The following is a 20,741-nucleotide window of genomic DNA, read 5'->3' on the forward strand; positions in this document are numbered from 1 at the left end:
GTCTATTCAATGAAATAATACAAGAAAACTTCCCAGACTTGAAGAATGAGACAGAATCCCAAATCCTAGAAGCCTACAGGATGCCGAATGTGCAAAATCATAAGAGATCCACACCTAGACACATTATAATGAAGATGCCCAACATACAGAATAAGGAGAGAATTTTAAAAGCTACAAGAGAAAGGAAGCAGATTACATTTAGGGGTAAGCCAATCAGGATAACAGCTGATCTTTCAACACAGACTCTGAAAGCTAGAAGATCCTGGAATAACATATTTCAAACACTGAAAGAAAATGGGTCCCAACCAAGAATTGTGTATCCAGCGAAATTAAGCTTCAGAATGGAGAATGAAATTAAAACCTTCCACGATAAACAAAAGTTTAAAGAATTCGCAGCTAGAAAACCATCTCTTCAAAACATCCTCGCCAAAGCATTACAGGAAGAGGAAATGGAAAATAACAATGAAAACCAACAGTGGGAGGTAGGACAGTAAAGGGGGGGGGGAAATAATCAAAGAGGAAAACAAACAATGTTTAGTAACAGAAATAAACAAATATGGCTGGAAGAACAACCCATATCTCAATAATAACCCTAAATGCTAATGGCTTAAACTCACCAATTAAGAGACACAGGCTAGTAGAATGGATCACAAAACAAGACCCAACAATATGCTGCCTACAGGAGACGCATTTGATAGGAAAAGACATACATAGGCTGAAGGTGAAAGGTTGGGGAAAATCATATCACTCATATGGACTTCGGAAACAAGCAGGCGTGTCCATACTCATATCAAATAAAATAGATTTCAAGCCAAAGTTAATCAAAAGAGATAAAGAGGGACACTACATACTGCTTAAGGGAACCATACACCAACAAGACATAACAATCATAAATATTTATGTCCCAAACAATGGTGCAGCTATGTTCGTCAAACAAACTCTTCTCAAGTTCAAGAGTCTAATAGACCACCACACCATAATCATGGGAGACTTCAACACACCTCTCTCGCCACTGGATAGATCTTCCAAACAAAAGTTGAATAAGGAAACTATAGAACTCAATAACACTATTAATAACCTAGACCTAATTGACATATATAGAGTATACCACCCAACATCAAGCAGTTACACTTTTTTCTCAGCAGCACATGGATCCTTCTCAAAAATAGATCATATATTATGTCACAGGGCAACTCTTAGACAATATAAAGGAGTAGAGATAATACCATGCATCTTATCTGATCATAATGGAATGAAACTGAAAATCAACGATAAAAGAAGGAAGGAAAAAGCATACATCAATTGGAGAATGAACAATAGGTTACTGAATGATCAATGGGTTATAGAAGACATCAAGGAGGAAATTAAAAAATTCTTAGAGATAAATGAAAACACAGACACAACATATCGGAATCTATGGGACACATTGAAAGCAGTTCTAAGAGGAAAATTCATTGCTTGGAGTTCATTCCTTAAAAAAAGAAAAAACCAACAAATAAATGATCTCATACTTCATCTCAAAATCCTTGAAAAAGAAGAGCAAAACAACAGCAAAAGAAGTAGAAGGCAAGAAATAATTAAAATCAGAGCTGAAATTAATGAAATCGAAACAAAAGAAACAATTGAAAAAATTGACAAAACTAAAAGTTGGTTCTTTGAAAAAATAAACAAAATCGACAGACCCTTAGCCATGCTAGCGAAGAGGAGAGAGAACTCAAATTACTAGCATACGGGATTAAAAAGGCAATATCACAACAGACACTTCAGAAATACAGAAGATAATCAAAAACTATTTTGAATCCTTATACTCCAATAAATTAGAAGATAGTGAAGGCATAGATAAATTTCTTAAGTCATATGATCTGCCCAGATTGAGTCGGGAGGATATAGAAAACCTAAACAGACCAATATCAATTGAGGAAATAGAAGAAACCATAAAAAGACTACCAACTAAGAAAAGCCCAGGTCTGGATGGGTATACAGCAGAATTTTACAAAACCTTTAAAGAAGAACTAATACCAATAGTTTTCAAGCTACTTCAGGAAATAGAAAAGGAGGGAGAACTTCCAAATTCATTCTATGAGGCCAACATCACCCTGATACCTAAACCAGACAAAGACACTTCAAAGAAAGAAAACTACAGACCAATATCTCTAATGAACCTAGATGCAAAAATCCTCAATAAAATTCTGGCGAATCGGATACAAAAACATATCAAAAAAATTGTACACCATGATCAAGTAGGATTCATCCCTGGGATGCAAGGCTGGTTCAATATACGGAAATCAATAAATGTTATTCACCACATCAATAGACTTAAAAATAAGAACCATATGATCATCTCGATAGATGCGGAAAAAGCATTCGACAAAGTACAGCATCCCTTTATGTTCAAAACTCTAGAAAAACTAGGGATAACAGGAACATACCTCAATATTGTAAAAGCAATCTATGCTAAGCCTCAGGCTAGCATCATTCTGAATGGAGAGAAACTGAAGGCATTCCCTCTAAAATCTGGAACAAGACAGGGATGCCCTCTCTCTCCACTTCTCTTCAACATAGTTCTCAAAACACTGGCCAGAGCAATTAGACAGACGAAAGAAATTAAAGGCATAAAAATAGGAAAAGAAGAAATTAAATTATCACTATTTGCAGATGATATGATTCTATATCTAGCAGACCCAAAAGGCTCTACAAAGAAACTATTGGAGCTAATAAATGAATTCAGCAAAGTGGCAGGATTTAAAATCAACACGCATAAATCAAAGGCATTCCTGTATATCAGCGACAAATCCTCTGAAATGGAAATGAGGACAACCACTCCATTCAAAATATCTTCAAAAAAAATAAAATACTTGGGAATCAACCTAACAAAAGAGGTGAAAGACTTATACAATGAAAACTACAGAACCCTAAAGAGAGAAATAGAAGAAGATCTTAGAAGATGGAAAAATATACCCTGTTCATGGATAGGCAGAACTAACATCATCAAAATGGCGATATTACCAAAAGTTCTCTATAGGTTTAATGCAATGCCAATCAAAATCCCAATGGCATTTCTTATAGAAATAGAGAAAGCAATCATGAAATTCATATGGAAAAATAAAAGACCCAGAATAGCAAAAACAATGCTAAGCAAGAAGTGTGAATCGGGCGGTATAGCGATACCAGACTTCACACTATACTACAGAGCAATAGTAACAAAAACAGCATGGTACTGGTACCAAAACAGGCGGGTGGACCAATGGTACAGAATAGAGGACACAGAAACCAATCCACAAAGCTACAACTATCTTATATTTGATAAAGGGGCTAAAAGCATGCAATGGAGGAAGGATAGCATCTTCAACAAATGGTGCTGGGAAAACTGGAAATCCATATGCAACAAAATGAAACTGAATCCCTTTCTCTCGCCATGCACAAAAGTGAATTCAAAATGGATCAAGGAGCTTGATATCAAATCAGAGACACGCCGTCTGATAGAAAAAGTTGGCTACGATCTACATTCGGTGGGGTCGGGCTCCAAATTCCTCAATAGGACACCCATAGCACAAAAGTTAATAACTAGAATCAACAAATGGGACTTACTCAAACTAAAAAGTTTTTTCTCAGCAAAAGAAACAATAAGAGAGGTAAATAGGGAGCCTACATCCTGGGAACAAATCTTTACTCCTCACACTTCAGATAGAGCCCTAATATCCAGAGTATACAAAGAACTCAAAAAATTAGACAATAAGAGAACAAACAACCCAATCAACAAATGGGCCAAGGACCTGAACAGACACTTCTCAGAGGAGGACATACAGTCAATCAACAAGTACATGAAAAAATGCTCAACATCTCTAGCTGTCAGAGAAATGCAAATCAAAACCACCCTAAGATACCATCTCACTCCAGTAAGATTGGCAGCCATTAGGAAGTCAAACAACAACAAGTGCTGGCGAGGATGTGGGGAAAAGGGTACACTTGTACATTGCTGGTGGGACTGCAGATTGGTGCAGCCAATTTGGAAAGCAGTATGGAGATTTCTTGGAAAGCTGGGAATGGAGCCACCATTTGACCCAGCTATTCCCCTTCTTGGTCTATTCCCTAAAGACCTAAAAAGAGCATGCTACAGGGACACTGCTACATCGATGTTCATAGCAGCACAGTTCACAATAGCAAGACTGTGGAACCAACCTAGATGCCCTTCAATAGACGAATGGATAAAAAAAATGTGGCATTTATACACAATGGAGTATTACTCTGCATTAAAAAATGACAAAATCATAGAATTTACAGGGAAATGGATGGCATTAGAGCAGATTATGCTAAGTGAAGCTAGCCAATCCCTAAAAAACAAATGCCAAATGTCTTCTTTGATATAAGGAAAATAACTAAGAACAGAGTAGGGATGAAGAACAGGAGAAGAAGATTAACATTTAACAGGGATGAGAGGTGGGAGGGAAAGGGAGAGAGAAGGGAAATTGCATGGTAATGGAAGGAGACCCTCAGGGTTATACAGTGGAGGGGGTAGAGAGAGAGGAGGGGAGGGGAGGGGAGAGGTGGGGAGGGGGGAGGGTGGATGATGGGAAAGGCAGCGGAGCACAACAGACACTAGTATGGCAATTTGTAAATCAATGGATGTGTAACTGATGTGAATCTGCAATCTGTGTATGGGGTGAAGGTGGGAGTTCATAACCCACTTGAATCAAAGTGTGGAATATGATATGTCAAGAAATTTGTAATGTTTTGAACAACCCACAATAAAAAATTAAGTTATGCATGATTCTTTTTTTTTTTTTTAATTTGAAGCAATTAACTGATATCAGGAATCCCAGTCTATAACATGGATCCTACTGTACACAATGAAAAAATAAAGAAAAAAACCAACCAACCAAACTGTAAATATCCATTGATGTATTATTTTACACATCCTCTTATTCAAATACAACTTACACCAACTCTCAAAAGAGCAGTCTTTTTCCATCTTGACTTTCATTCCATGGCAGATAATTTCACAGAAAATCCATTACACATATTCAGAAAGAACTCTGATGAGGAAGTTTTAGTGAAAAAAAAAACTTATGCTCACCCACAAAGACCAGGTTACTGTAGGTCTCCAAAATCACTTCTCTATATAAATTCTGCTGAGCAGGATTCAGGCATTCCCATTCCTCCTCAGAGAAATCAATAGCCACATCCCCAAATGTCAAAGGCTCCTGAAATACAAATTGGTAGATCAATAGCACACGGACTAAACTGTTATTCAGTTTTTAGTTTGAATTAAGAGTTAGTAGAACTGACTGTCATGTAGGAGAGTGACCTTAATTATGTAATAAGATACTTTCCATTATCTAATTCAGAGGAAAATACATAAGTCCAAAAACATTGTATGTATTTCATATCAGAATGAAGTGAAGGATATATACCATAATCCAAGAAATGATTAAAAGCCCAACTCCTAAGTCTTCTGCCATCAGTGAATGAAATTTGGGGGACATTCCAGATGCAAATCAGACTTGTCAGAGATATTCTCATAAGGTGACTGTGTCTAAGGGAGACAAAAAGAGTGGTAAAAAAGCATCTGAAAACAGTCTGGTAGTTATTCTCTCTGCTTTGTATCCATGAGATAGATTGAGCTCCTGAATATAATTAGTATCAAGTATGATCCATGACACATTCCCAATGTGTAAAATATTCATAAAATATTAACATTTGGAGACATGTAAAGTGATTCTTCCACTTCATGAATAGACAACCTTGAAATATTTCCAAGTTCTACAAGCAATTCAAAGAGTGAATAAATTTGGTTCAATAGAGGCCCAGACAGCAGCATGTATGTGTTCAAAAAACTGAGGCAAAGTAATGGTTAATAAAAGAAAAAAGACCTTTTAATATCATTACTTTTCCATTACAATTATAACAATAAGTTACTTAAAATTCATACAACTAAGGAAATACATAATAAAATTATTACTCATAAAACAGGCACAGGACTGTCATCATTTCTGTGTGCAAAAGGAAGATGAGATCAGTAAGACACCAGAAGTGTCCACACAGGTTTTCCATGTGGGAACTCCATGTGTGGATGGATTCTAGTTACTTTATTGGAAGAATTACCTTGACATCAGAGCATAATCACCCCATCTACACAAATAACCAATTAAAAATCTTCAATAGCAAAGTATTTAAATACTTGAGCCAATTGGAATTGTATGGTATCAAGATTTCATGAAAGGAATGAGACAAATCAGGTTAGTAGATGATTACAGTCACTGTTCACAAAATGCAAAAAAAATAAAGTAAAATAAATAAAAATCCTGACATGTTAGAATAAATATATTTTCTAAACTGTGGAGCACCCTCACTGTAACACTGTGGCCTTCTGTGACTCATTCCTAAGCAGTGAGTCAGGCAATTCTGGGCAGCTAAAAGTAAGGTCCACATACCTCAGATTCCTTTTGCAAAGAAAGGAAATACTTAGTCTTCCAGAGTTACAATTCTCACCAGTTAAAAGACACATAGCTGCAGTCAGTTTAAGGTCCTTACCTACAATGTCCTTTAAAATTTATGTTTCTAGAAGAAAATGTGTGAATTTGCAGAAAATCAAATTGGAGTTGTGGCTCAGTGGCAGAGCACTTGCCTAGCATGTGTGAGGCAGCAGGTCTGATCCTCAGCACCACATATAAATAAAGAATAAAAGTACATCAACAACTAAAAAATATTTTTAAAAAAGAACATATTGTTTGCACTGGTTGGCACAAATGTCACTAGTTCATGTCTCAAACTTGCAGTCTTTCACCTAATTCTGATGCCACTTATAAGTCCCAGAATGTCATTTATACTGCTGATCAACTTCCTGTAAATTGGGGGACCCTACAACTACCAAACATAGAAAGGAGCATTCAATATTAATATATTAGTTATCTATAACTCTAATAAATGAATTAAACACAACCATGATAAAATCCTAACAACCTGTTGCACAGATATTAAAAAATTGCTTCTAAAGGCTATATGGAGAAGGCAGGCATTCAGAGTGATCAACAATTCTGTAGAATAGGGTTACAGGACTGAAATATCTGATGCTGAGATTTACTATGAACTTATAGTAACTCAAAAGGTGAGATGTGGCAAGGTGAGATTAGTGGAATGAAAACCTAGAAATAAACTCAAACACACAAGAGAAGTCAGGACTTCACTGGAGATGATGATTTTTAAAATGAATTATGAACACCTTTGCATCTGTATGCAAAGAAATGAATTAGACACAGAACTTACAACTAAGATATCATCTCACTCCAGTCAGAATGGCAGCTATTATGAAGACAAACAACAATACTGTTGGCGAGGATGTGGGGGAAAAGGTACACTCATACATTGCTGGTGGGACTGCAGATTGCTGCAGCCAATATGGAAAGCAGTAAGATTCCTTGGAAAGTTAGGAATGGAACAACCCTTTGACCCAGCTGCCCCTCTTCTAGGATTATACCCAAAAGACCTAAAAATAGCATACTACAGAGACACAGCCACATCAATGTTTATAGCAGTACAATTCACAATAAACTGCAAAGCCAACCTAGATGCCCTTCAGTGGATGCATCTATAAAGAAAATGTGTTACATCTACACAATGGAATATTACACAGCAATAAAAGAATAAAATCATGACACTTGCAGGTAAATGGATGGAGTTAGAGAAGATAATACTAAGTGAAGTTAGCCAATCCCAATAGGACAAATACTGAAACTTTTCTCTGATATAAAAAGGCTAATTCCTAGTGGGGATGGAAGGGAGTATGGGAGAAATAGATGAACTTTAGATAGGGCAGAGGGTGGGAAGGGAACAGAGGAGATAAGGAAGTAGGAAAGACTGTGGAATGAGACGGATATCATTATCTTTAGTACATTTATTAAATGATATGATTACTTTGTGTACAACCAGAGACATAAAAAAATGTGCTCTATTAGTATAATATCATGCAGAATGCGATTCAGCTCATATATCAAATTAGAATAAATAAAGTTTAAAAAACGTATTTCTTCTAATCCCTATTAAAAAATTGAAGAAGATTAAAACCAGGTACTTGCACAAGCAAGGCAACTTCTGTACCACTGAACCACATCCCTAGCACAAATGTACCTCACTAATATTGGTTATTTCTTTTAAAAAGACTTTCTTATTTCCCTCCTTCATGTCCATTGTTTGTCACTCCTCATATCCATTGTTTTATACCATTTATTATTATTAAAATGATCTTTTCTCCTATTTTGACACAAGCTAAGAACACCAAGTGGTCAACCACAACCTTATCCTGTTTTATACCTACTTTTTGTAGATTTGCCTGTGTGTCAAACCCAAACATCATTTCCCTGCTGATCAGTGTCCTCAATCTCAGAAGGCATTCAGTCCCAGGGGCTTTCCAGTCTCCTTGCTCTTGCATTAGCCCAAAGTGCATCTCCCTCATCCCCACTAGGACATCAGCCCTGCATTTGTACCTACCACACCTAGATACAAGATCGGGCCAGGAAGACAAAACAAAGAAACAACCCAAGGACGGTAAGCTGTGTGAGACAAGAGTAAGGTTGCCCATCTATAGGAGCAAACCAAACCCTGTCACATAAGTGGCACATAGAGAAACCTGACGTGCTATTTTCAGATTGCCCTTCACACGTATGTGCTTATGAAAAAATCCAACTTACACAATCATTGTAATTTTTTGTACCAGGAATTGAACCCAGCACTTCTCCACTTAGGCACAACCCCAGCTTTTTAAAACATATTTTACTTGGGCACAGGATCTTGTCAAGTTGTTCAGGACACCACTTGACTGCTGAGGCTGGCTTTGAACTCACAATCCTCCTGCCTCCCTGGAATCACAGGTGTGAGTCATCAAACCCAGTTATCATCTTTCGGTTTGATCATTGTATTACCAATTCCACTCTCTCCAAATCCAGTGCCAACAGATTTGCCACCATTTGTTAATCCAAGTTCCTGAAATCATGTGAAACTGATTATACGTGCCCACATTTACCTTTCTGTTACAAAATCAGCCCTCATTTTAGAAGAAAAAAACTGACCTGTAGTTAAAGCACAGTATACAAAAAATGGACATAACAAATATCTGAGATACTTTAACAATAGCTAATTACACTTTATTGTCACCTGTTGATGAAACTGTCTCCAAAATAGATCATATCTAAGGTCACGAATGACTTCCTAACAAATATGAACATGGAGACTTCATGCTTTGTATGTTATCAGGCCATTGTAGCCTGAAAGAAGAAATCAACAGCAAGAAAACTGCAAAATACTACAAAAAAGTCAGTCTTATTAAAAACACAAAGGCAAACTATTCCCCAAATCGGCACAAGGGAAGAATAAAGATCAGAAATAAAATTGAGAAAATGGAGAATGGAAGAATAATACAAATGACGGAAGAAACAGTTTGTTCTTTGAAATGAATAAAATGAAAAAAAAAAAAAAAGCCCTTAGACCAGCAAATCAAAAAGAAGGTTGAATTCTTAAAATCAGAGGGAAAAGAGGAGCTCTTACCAAAGAAACCAATGTAGTTCAGAGGATTATCAGGGACTACTGTAAAATATTCCAGGGACTACTGGAAAATTGAAGTACATTGGAAAGTCTAGAAGAAACGATTAAATGCATAAGTGTATATAATCTACCAAAATTGAAGCAGGTAGATTGACAAACCCAAAATAAAAATAAAAAGCAGGACTGGGGTTATGGCTCAGTGGTAGAGCACTTGCCTAGCATATATGAGGCCTTCGGTTTAATCCTCAGCACCACATTAAAAAATGAATTTAAAAAATAATAAAGGTCTTTCACCTATAGCACAAGAATTAAAAACCAAGAATCAACAAATGGGATAGATTCATACTAAAGTTTTTTTCTCAGCAAAAGAAATAATCTGTGAGGTGAACAGGGAACCTACATCCTGGGAACAGTTTTTTTTTTTTTTTTTTTAACCTCACACATCAGATAGAGCTCTAATCTCTAGTACATATAAAGAGCTCAACAAGAAAAGTACCAAAAAACCAAATAATCCAATCAATAAATGGGCCAAGGACCTGAACAGACATTTCTAAGAGGATATACAATCAATCAATATATGAAAAAATGCTCAGCATCTCTAGCAATCAGAGAAATGCAAATCAACACTACTCTAAGGTACCATCTCACTCCAGTCAGAATGGCAGCTATTATGAAGACAAACAGTAAGTGTTGGCGAGGAAAAGGTACACTCATACATTACTGGTGGGACTGCAAACTAGTGTGGCCAATTTGGAAAGCAGTATGGATATTTTTTGGAAAATTGGGAATGGAACCACCATTTGACCCAGCTATTCTCTTCTTGGACTATACCTAAAGGACCTAAAAAGAGCATACTACAGGACCACAGCCACATCAATGTTTAGCTATTGTGAATTGTGCTGTTATAAACAGTAGAACCCACCTACATGTCCTTCAGGGGATGAATGCATAAAAAGTGGCATTTATAGATAATGAAATATTACTCAGCACTAAAAAGAACAAAATCATGGCGTTTGCAGGTAAATGGATGGCATTGAAGACAATGGTAAGTGAAGTTAGCCAACCTCCCCCCCCCCCCCAAAAAAAAAAGCCAAATGTTTTCTCTGATATAAGGGGGTGACTCAAAGTTGGGTGGGGAGTAAGATTATCTCTAGGTAGGGAATAGTGATGGGAGGGAAAGGGAGGGAGAAGGGGAATAGCAAGGATGGTGGAAGGTGATGTTCATCATCATACAAAATACATGTATGAAGATGTGAATTTGATGTCAGCATACCTTATATGCAAACAGATATGATAAATTGTGTTATAAATGTGTATTAAGAATTGTAATGCAAAAAAATCAAGAGCTCATGTATAATGGCATAATTTGCTATGAACATACTTTACATACAGAATTATGAAAAATTGTGGTGTGAATGGATAATTATGTAATGCATTCCACTATTGTCATGAAGAAAAGAAATAATAAAGGTCCTCAAAAAATTTTTTTAAAATAAAACAGTTCTATATAACAGGAATTTTATACTAAATACTGAATCATTAAGAAGGAATTAACATAATGCTTCTCAATTTATTCTATAAATAGAGAAGAAGAAAATCTCTCAAATTTATTCTATGAAGCCAGCATCACAATGTTGTCAAAACTAGAGAAGAGCCCAGCTATTTTGTACACCTCTACTCACCACAATTTGGGAGGCCAAGGCAGGAGGATCACAAGTTTAAGGCCAGCCTCAGTAACTTAGCAAGACCTTACCTCAAAATAAAATTAAAGTGGAATTGTAGTTCAGAGTTATTATATTTCTGGGTTCAATCCATAGTACCATAAAAATAATTCCAAGATCAAAACCACATAATAGGAAAGAAAACTACAAATATAATTAATGAACTTAGATGAAAGCCTGCTCAATAAAATACCAAATCAAATCAAATTCAAAGCACCTTAAAAATCATTAAACATGATCCAGTTGTTTGCTTTTCAGGCATGCAACAAACACAAGTCAATAATTATAATACACATACAAATAGAACAAAATATAAAACCCATGTGATCATCTTAATAGGTGCTGGAGAAAGCTTTTGTCGAAATTCAACATCACTTCTTGATAAGAATCGTAAAGAAACTAGGAGTAGAAGCAACTTGCCTCCCATCATAAGCACTATATATAACAAACTTAAGCCAACATCCTACTGAATAGGAAAGAGCTGTGTGCATTTCTTCTAAAAATAATGGGCAGTCAAAGAATGTGCACCATCACCACTCCTGTACACTAGAGTACTTAATTGTTAGTTGGAGTGTTTGGCAAGAGGCAGATATAAAATGTTACAAATAGGAAAGAAAGGGGTTGGGGCTGTAGCTCAGTGGTAAAGGGCTTGCCTCACATGAGTGAGGCACTGGGTTCAACCCTCAGCACCACATAAAAATAACGCGACTGTGTTCACCTACAACTAAATATTTTAAAAAGACAAATCATCTGTTTGCAATTTATATGATCTAAACTTTAGAAAATTGTACAGTTTTCACCAGAAGACTTTTAGAGCTGATGAACAAGTTCGGAAAAGTTGCAGAATAAATAAATAATCAAAACCTTGGGCCAAAATAATAAATCTATTGAGAAACACATCAGAAAATTCATTCTATTTCAAATAACTTAAAACGCTTCATTACAAGTCTTAGCAAAGATAAGAAATACCACTACAAGCAAATTTTACAAAATGCTAAGAAAATTAACATCACTGACAGATTAATTAAAGCCATCAGATTAACTGAACCCACCTATAGATTCAATACAATCTCCTTCAAATGACCCATGGTATTATTCTCAGAACTAGAAAATCCTAAAAATCATATGGAATAATAAAACCCCAGAAAAGGGAGCAGTTCTGCAACCCTGTAAATTCTGTAGACCGTCAACCCAGCGCCCTCACTGTTCCTGACTTCAAGTTCTATGACCGCACCATGGGGACAGAAGCAGAGTCCTTCTGGGAAGAGACACAGAGACCAGGGAGACGATACCAGCTACAGCGACCTACAGAATTTCCTTCAGTTGATTATTGACAAAGGTTCCAAAGTATGGAGAGAAGAAATCCTCTTTAACAACTTATGCTGGGAAAATGGAATATTCACAGGTCAATGTCAACCGGACTGAAGACCAGAGAATACACCCCAGAACTTTAAAATTGATGAAATAAAACCTAAGGGAAGCACTGGAGTAGGCAGGTGTGGGGAGCCGCCCTGAGCCCAGGGGATTCTGGTTTGGGTTTGCAAGCAATTTCTTGGCTCCTCCCACTTAATGGATTATGCAGAGCAGGGACCTCAGTCTTTGCTGGGCCAGGGAGGCTGCTCTGGTGGCCCTGGAGTTGAGCATCACCCATTGGGCCTGGACAGCCCACCTCCTACCTTAAGTGGCCAAAGAACATTCTATGGCAAAACCTTTGCTGTTCCCCCATGTAAAGAAACCAAACCTGGGCTCTCATGCTCCCCTTCCAGTGTGGAAGCTCGACCCCTAAGAGCCATCCCATCCCCACTTTCTACCATTACTTCCTGTGTACTTTATTTTACAGCCACCTCACTCCACGCAGGGGAACCCAGCTGCCATTGCCTGAGAGGGCCTTGGTGAGAGGCAGTGACACTCTAAAAAATACTCAGAGCACAGCAAATAATATCAAGGACCAATAGTGGTTATGGCTATGCACAGCAAAGGGGAAAATAACAGCATAAAGAGACAACATACTGAAAGAGAAGATTTTGCCGTTTACTACTCTGACAAATGACTAATATCTGAAATATCTATCTATCTATATCTGAAATCTTGCTCACATCTCTTATCTCTCTGAAGTTTCTCTATCTCTGTCTCTGAAATATAACTCTCTCGCTCTCTGAAATCACTGCGTCTGTCTCTGTCTATCTGTCTCTGAAGTCTCTGTGTCTGTCTCTCTCAAATCTCGGTCTCTGTGTCTGTGTCTCTCACTCTCAAATCTCGGTCTCTCGGTCTCTCTTGGTCTCTCACTCTGTCTCTTACATGAAATCAACATGAATGAGTTAATTTATATTTTATTTTCAAAACTTGGGCAAACACCATGATGAGCCAAAGTAAAATATTCCTTCCTCCAAGTTGTTCTTCTCAGGTTCTTTGGTCACAGTGATTCAAAGCCACCTGAAAGCAGGGGTTCTGAGAAAGTAACTGTTTATTTAATTAGTGAAATAAATTTAAAGGGTGAATGTGGCTTCCTGTGAGATGTAGTAAATTACATTAATAAATAAACGAATCATGTTTCAAAATGGAGAGAAAATAGGATACAAACATGGAAAATATTTATAGAAAGTAGTTTAGGAAGAATGGCACTAATGAGGACCTAAAATAACTTCCAAAGTATAGTGGTCAGTTTCTGAGTTAATTTTGTAGGGGTAGAGAATTTAAAAAAAATTCACCTACACATGAACCTTAAAAATGATAAAAAGAGGATATACTTGGGTGAAATACGAGACAGAACACCGATGGTAGGAAAGGTGCAGAAAATCTGGGAGGAAGAAAGTTATCATGAAAGCAATCGAAATTCCCTCAAGCTCAGCAGGTAGTAGCTGTGATGAAATGTCAATCCCAGCCCAATTTTTCCTAGGTTAACACAGACCCTCACTTCATGCATGGGGAATACTGCTCATCAGCAGTTTAAGAAATGAAAGAACGATCAAAATCATCATTGGAGAAAATGCCCATTTATTGAGGAACAGCTCTGCATATTTATAGAGCCAGGGGTGGTTTCACAGTTATGACAGTTTAATGGTTGAACGGTTTGACAGTTGGCATGGGGTGCTTTCTGATTGGTGGGTAAGATCATGTGAGCCAGCAGGGTTAGTCTGATTGGTGGGTAAGGATCATGTGAGCCAGCAGGGCTCACCATTGGACGGCTCTTCTTGGGGGATGGGGAAGTTAGTCTTTGGAGCCAGGGAGACTCCCAACAAGAAATATTTACCCAAATTTAATATCCTACACAATGTATTTTGCTTACAATGTACATTTTTATTTAAAAGACCACATTTTTTTACTTTAATATTGAGTTATTTTTTTGCATTTTTATGATTTTTTTAGAGTCAGCTGGGTAATTTTTACAAAATGAATTTTGGCTTAATTATATTGACTCTGCAGACCCACTGTGAAATATTGTAGTTTTAACAAAATCAAACTTTTGATCATTGGATATTAGCTGTTTTCCAATTTTGTTTCCATTTTCTTTTTTTGTATTTTACTTTCACCTTTACGTTGCAGTGAACAGTTCTTAATACTTTCGTTTTAAATTATTTTTCCTATATTTGTGAATGGACTTATGCCTTGATTTTTCACACTGCCCATTGCTAGTGTATATAATTTACATGACTTAATGTTGACCATTTAACCCATGAAATTATTGAACCAATTTAAGTCTTCTGTTTCATTAGTGCATGGAAATTGCTTAGAAACATAGAAATAATAGAATCATCTGCATATGCTGACTGTTGATGTATAAAATCCTATTCAATGTTCTCAGAACAATATTTAGAAGTCAGGAAACAATACTTTTTTTCTAAAACTAAATTGTGAAACACTTAGGTTCTCACTATTAAATATGAAAACAGTTCATAGCTGCCACAGTCTGGCTGGGCACACAATCACGAGCCACCACACAGCTTGTAGATTCAAACAGCAACTCTTTATTCCCGAACTCACACCAGCCATCTACAATCATGTTCTGGGGAAATCCACGTTCTCTGCCCAAATCCACCTCCACTGGGCTTCTATCTCCCAAAGAATACTGTCTGAATCCCGTGAGAACTCAAGGGGAACTCAGGCAGCAGGATACGCCCTATTCCCAGCAGGAATAATCTTAAACCTTAAACCTGGAACCTAAACTGGGAACGCCCTAAACACGATTATCTTAAACTGGGAACACTCTAATCCGCCTTGGTCCTTGAGCAAGGTCACCTACATTCAATGTCACTGCAACATGTCAGCAACATGGGGTACGCTGGCAAGGAAATTGTCATACCTGCTTGGCTAATGGCTCCCAGCACATAGCTGCCCTTTAGTGGATGGAAAAAGAATTTTTCTCTGGTCTTAATTGGCCATAGGTTTTACAGTAATTTGGTAAGTGATCTGGCAAAAACTTTTCTCTATGAAAATGATTTTTTGGAAACTGACCATATTGTCCCTCTTGGTCTTGAAGTCCAATCTTTCTTTTTGTTGTTATTCTCAGTTTGCTAGGGGTTTGAATATCTGGGTCAACATCTATAGGAAGATGGTCTGCCATTTCTATTCTTATGCTGTGTTATCTGGTAATTCTGGCCTCACAGAAAGAATTAGTCAATTTTCTTCTATTTTTAGATGTAATCATGAATTACTGTTATTGATTCCTTATTACATGTTTGGTAGAAATGAACTGTGAAGGCGTCTTTTTAAAATGTGATTGCTGTTTGGTTTTTTGGTGGGTGAATTTTTGGAGCTGGGTTTTTGCCAGGTTGGCCTCACATTCCTTAGCCCAAATCCTCCTCCTGCTGTAGCCTCACAGGTAGCTGGGACTAGTGGAATGACTACCATATCAGCTTTTCAACTTCTCAAAAATATTTGCAATTTAATTAAATGTTGATTTGTAGGTTTATTTTATATTTCTTCACATCTGGGTCTACTAATGTATTCTCTTGATTCCTGAGGTAATTTTCAAAGTTCATGATTATCTAGCAAATTATCTATATTTGGTTGTTGTCCAGGCTTGAGACTTTCTTGGCAATTAAGATGGAGTGATGAGCAAGCAAATGTGGGGAAATGAGAACCTGGCATTTTGTGAATTGAGCAATGTCTCAGGATGCCCTGTGCATGTTGGAGACTGTGCACCCATAATACTGTGAGACAAATGAAGCAGAAAAGCTAAATTATCATTTTATTTAGCCTAGTAAGTGACCTTGAGTTGCTTTTATATGTCTTTACACACTTGTTTAATTTTTAGGGCAGAATCTAAGTATTTTACCATATTTAAATTAGGTTATTAAAGGTTTTTTATTTTTTGGTGAGGTGTGTAAGTCAACAACAAACAAAAACAACCCATCAAAAACAATCCTTGTATCTTCCTTTGATATTCTTTTTCTCTTCTCTCTCTCCCTATTCGTCCAACCTCACATCCCCAACATTTTTAAAACCAAGAAATTCTCATGGATTAGGCTACTGAGGTCTGGGAGGTGTCAATAGTATACCACAGTTGTGTTGTATTCTTTTATCTCCTATTTCTACATTTTTTAAATTTTTATGCTTGTTTTTTGTTCTCTCTACTGTCTTTCCACCTACATGTCTCCTCAAATCACTTTCTCTCTTTTCTTCTACTACTATCCAACTTCTTTTGATTTCTGTTTCACCCTTCCTCAGATCTAATAACTCTATATCCTTAACTCTTACTCCCTCAACATCTCATCCTATACCCTACTTGTGGTTCTCCCTTTGTCCACACTAGAAACTTCAGCCCCTTTTGCAAACCTACTATTTATATTGTGGATAATGATTGAACTCGCCTTTTCTGTATATTGTGAAAAAGCCATAAACACCTTAATAGGAGCAATTTGTTTTAAGTCTTCATATTGTTTGTATTGGATTCTGTGTATATTGATCTCCCCCTTAAAGGAGAGGTATTGGAATCCTGCAGGGAAACTATAAGCCTACAGCGTAAAAACTGCAACCCCTTCTAGCTCTGTTTTCAAGGTAAGATGCATGAACAACATGAAAAACCAAGGGAAGAATGTGCCTCAAACAAAGATGCTACATTATTAGAATCCACGGTCAGAACAGAAGAAGTTACAGAGAAGGAGTGGAAGAGGTACATCACAACAGATCTACACCAAGGCACATTATACTGAAAATGCCTAGTGTACAGAATAATAGAGAATTTTTAAAGCCACAAGAGAAACGAATCCGATTACTTATGGGGAAAACCAATTAGGATGTGTGCTGACTTCTCAACTGAGACCCTGAAAGCTACAAGATTCTGCAACAAGATATACGAAGCTCTATAAGAAAATGGATGCCAACCAAGAATCATATCCAGCTAAATTAAACTTAAGAATAACATCTAAATTGAAATCTAATGACAATTAAAAAAAAAACTTCCATGATACACAAAAGTTAAAAGAATTTACAGCTAGAAAACCTGCACTACAGAACATCCTTGGCAAACTATTCCATGAAGAGGAAAAGAAAAACAATGAAAGTCAGAAAAAGGAGGTATCACTCTAAAGGAAAAACCTATCAAGGAGAAACCAAAAATGACTGGGAATGCTAATTTCTAAAACTCAGCAATCAAAAGACAGACTGGCAGATTGAATGAAAAAAAGAAGATCCAACAATATGCTGCCTTCCAGAGATTCATCTCACAGGAAAAGACATCCACAGACTGAAGGTGAAAGGTTGGGAAAAATCGTACCACTCACATGGACTGTGGAAGCAGGAAGGGGTTTCCATCCTTATATCAAATAGTGTGGACTTCAAGTGAAAGTTAATCAGAAGGGATAAACAACAACATTTCATACTGCTTAAGGGAACCACACACCAACAAGACATAACAATTAGAAATATATTCCCCAAACAATGAAGCATCTATGTTCAAACAAACTCTTCTCAAGTTCAAGACTCAAATTGACCACAACGCAATAATTCTGGGTGACTTTAACAAATCTCTTTCACCCTTAAATAGATCTCCAAACAAAAGCCAAACTATAGAACTCAATAATACCATCAATAACTTATATTTCACTAACATATATAGAATATTTCATCCTTCAACAAGCAAAGACTCTTTTTTCTTAGCAGCAAATGGATTCTCTAATAGACCATATATTATGCCACAAAACAACTCTTACCAAATACAAAAAGTAAAGATACTATCCTGCATTCTCTCAGATCATAATGGAAAGAAATTAGAAATTAATGATAAAAATAGAAGCTATTCCAACACCTGGAGACTAAATAATATGCTAGTGAATGAACAATGGGTTGCAGAAGACAAAGAGGAGATTAAAAATTCTTAGAGGTGAATGAGAACACAGATACAACATATCAAAATCTCAGGGACACTATGAAAACAGTACTAAGAGGAAAGTACATTGCATGAAGTTCATTCCTTAAAAAAAGAAAAAGTCAACAAATAAATGACCTAGAATTACATCTCAAAGTCCTACATGGAAAAAAAATCACCACCCAAATCAGTAAATGACAGAAAACAATTAACATCAGAGCTGAAATCAATGAAATTGAAACAAAAGAAGCAATTTAAAAATTGACAAAATGACTGGGAATGGAACCACCATTTGACCCAGCTATCCCACTCCCCAGTCTATACCCAAAGGATCTAAAAACAGCATACTACAGGGACACAGCCACGTCAATGTTTATAGCAGAACAATTCACAATAGCTAGACTGTGGAGCCAACCCAGATGCCTTTCAGTGGATGAATGGATAAAAAAATGTGGCATATATACACAATGTAATATTACTCAGCAATAAAAGAGAATAAAATCATGATATTTGCAGGTAAATGGATGGCACTGGAGAAGATAATGCTAAGTGTAGTTAGCCAATCCCCCAAACAAATGCAAAATGTTTTCTCTGATATAAGGAGGCTGACTATAGTGGAGTATGGAGGGGGAGCATGGGTGGAATAGATGAATTCTAGATAGGGCAGAGGGGTGGGAGGGGAAAGGGAGGGGGGTTTAGCAAGGATGGTGGAATGTGATGGACATCATTATCCAAAGTACATGTATGAAGACACAAATTGGTGTCAACATATGGTATATACAAACAGATACAAAAATCATGATGTATATATATGTATTAAGATTTATAATGCAAAAAAATAGCATTATGTTAGATTAGGTAGAGGGAAGTGAAAGGAGGGGAAGGCAGGGGATGTGGGGATAAGAAAGATAGTAGAGTGAAACTGACACTGTTACTTCATGTATGTATGTGGTTGTATGACCAATGTGATTCTACAATATGCGTACTCATATAAATGAGAAATTATATCCCATCTATGTATGATATATCAAAGTCTAAGTGCATTCTACTGTCATGGATAACTAACTAAAAGAAATTGCTTTGAAAAAAAGACCCCGGTAGAGTCAATGGTGCAAGTCCACAAAAGCTGGAGAATCAACCATTCAAGAAGCTTGGAGCATAAGCCCGTGATGGCTTCTCTTGCTTTTTTTCCCCAAACCAAACCAAATCCAAATATATATGTTCATTACAGGTATTCCCCATGCTTTCTGACTCAGCCTTCTGGAAGCACACTCACCGACATCTGCAGAGATCTTTCACACCAATTCTCTGGGTATCTCAATCCACTCAAATGGACAGCTGCCATTAACCACTTCAACAACTGAAGGAAATGGAATCCATCTTTAGGAATGTCTACACTCCTAAGTTAACCGCATCACTACCCACAACCTAAATTTCCATCAAAGAGTAACTCAGTAAGAAGAACCTATAGTATATTATAGATAATAAAGAGAGAGTCATCATTGTGTTTCCACACAGACACATCACTATACATATATAACCTTTTCAGTTTTTTACAATTATCTTGAGAGAAGATCTTTTAAGGTGCAGAGGGTCTCACCAACATGCAGAGCTGGCTCCAAGATAGTGATTCTCCTTCCTCAGCCTCCCAAGTCCCTAGCATGACAAAAGAAATGTGCCTCCACACCTCATTTATTGCTCAGCTTTCAAAAGAAGGATGATGTATGTGGCAGTGGTGGCAAAATGTGAAGGTCAGCCTCAGGAGTTCGGTAACATTCTGTCTTAAAACTGAAAAACAAAATGACTGGGGATATCTCTCACTGGTAAGGCAACCCTGGGTCCAAACCCCAGAAATGAAAGAATATTTTCCAATAACACAGATGAAGCTGGAGGAGGTGATCAAGCTAAACGAAGTGATCCAGGCACAGAAATACACTGCACACTCTATGTGCAGAGTCTGGAAGAAAAAAAAAAAAAATGGATGTGTAGGGAGAGCCTGGTGGTTATCAGGGAGCATCATCAATAATATCACATCATATACTGGAAATTCCAAAAGACAGGATTCTGTTCTTAGTGCGGAACTAGGTAAATATGAGATATGATAGGTTTCATCATCACATAGCAATTGCACATATTAATGGGATTCAGTGTGATGGTTTTATATATGCACATACATCTAT

General features: G+C 36.9%; 1 protein-coding gene across 1 annotated transcript in view; it reads right to left on the minus strand.

Annotated features, from left to right (window-relative positions):
- Positions 1-20,741, minus strand: part of LOC124108486 (zinc finger protein 708-like) — a 77,462-nt gene that overhangs the window by 20,591 nt on the left and 36,130 nt on the right. Inside the window, 1 exon segment of the mRNA XM_046466945.2 lies at positions 5,075-5,201. Coding sequence (XP_046322901.1) covers positions 5,075-5,201 — 127 coding nt within the window.

Source organism: Marmota monax, unplaced genomic scaffold (assembly GCF_021218885.2).
Source record: "Marmota monax isolate L192 unplaced genomic scaffold, Marmota_monax_Labrador192_F-V1.1 WCK01_AAM20220418_F8-fsc00249, whole genome shotgun sequence".
Lineage (NCBI taxonomy): Eukaryota > Metazoa > Chordata > Mammalia > Rodentia > Sciuridae > Marmota > Marmota monax.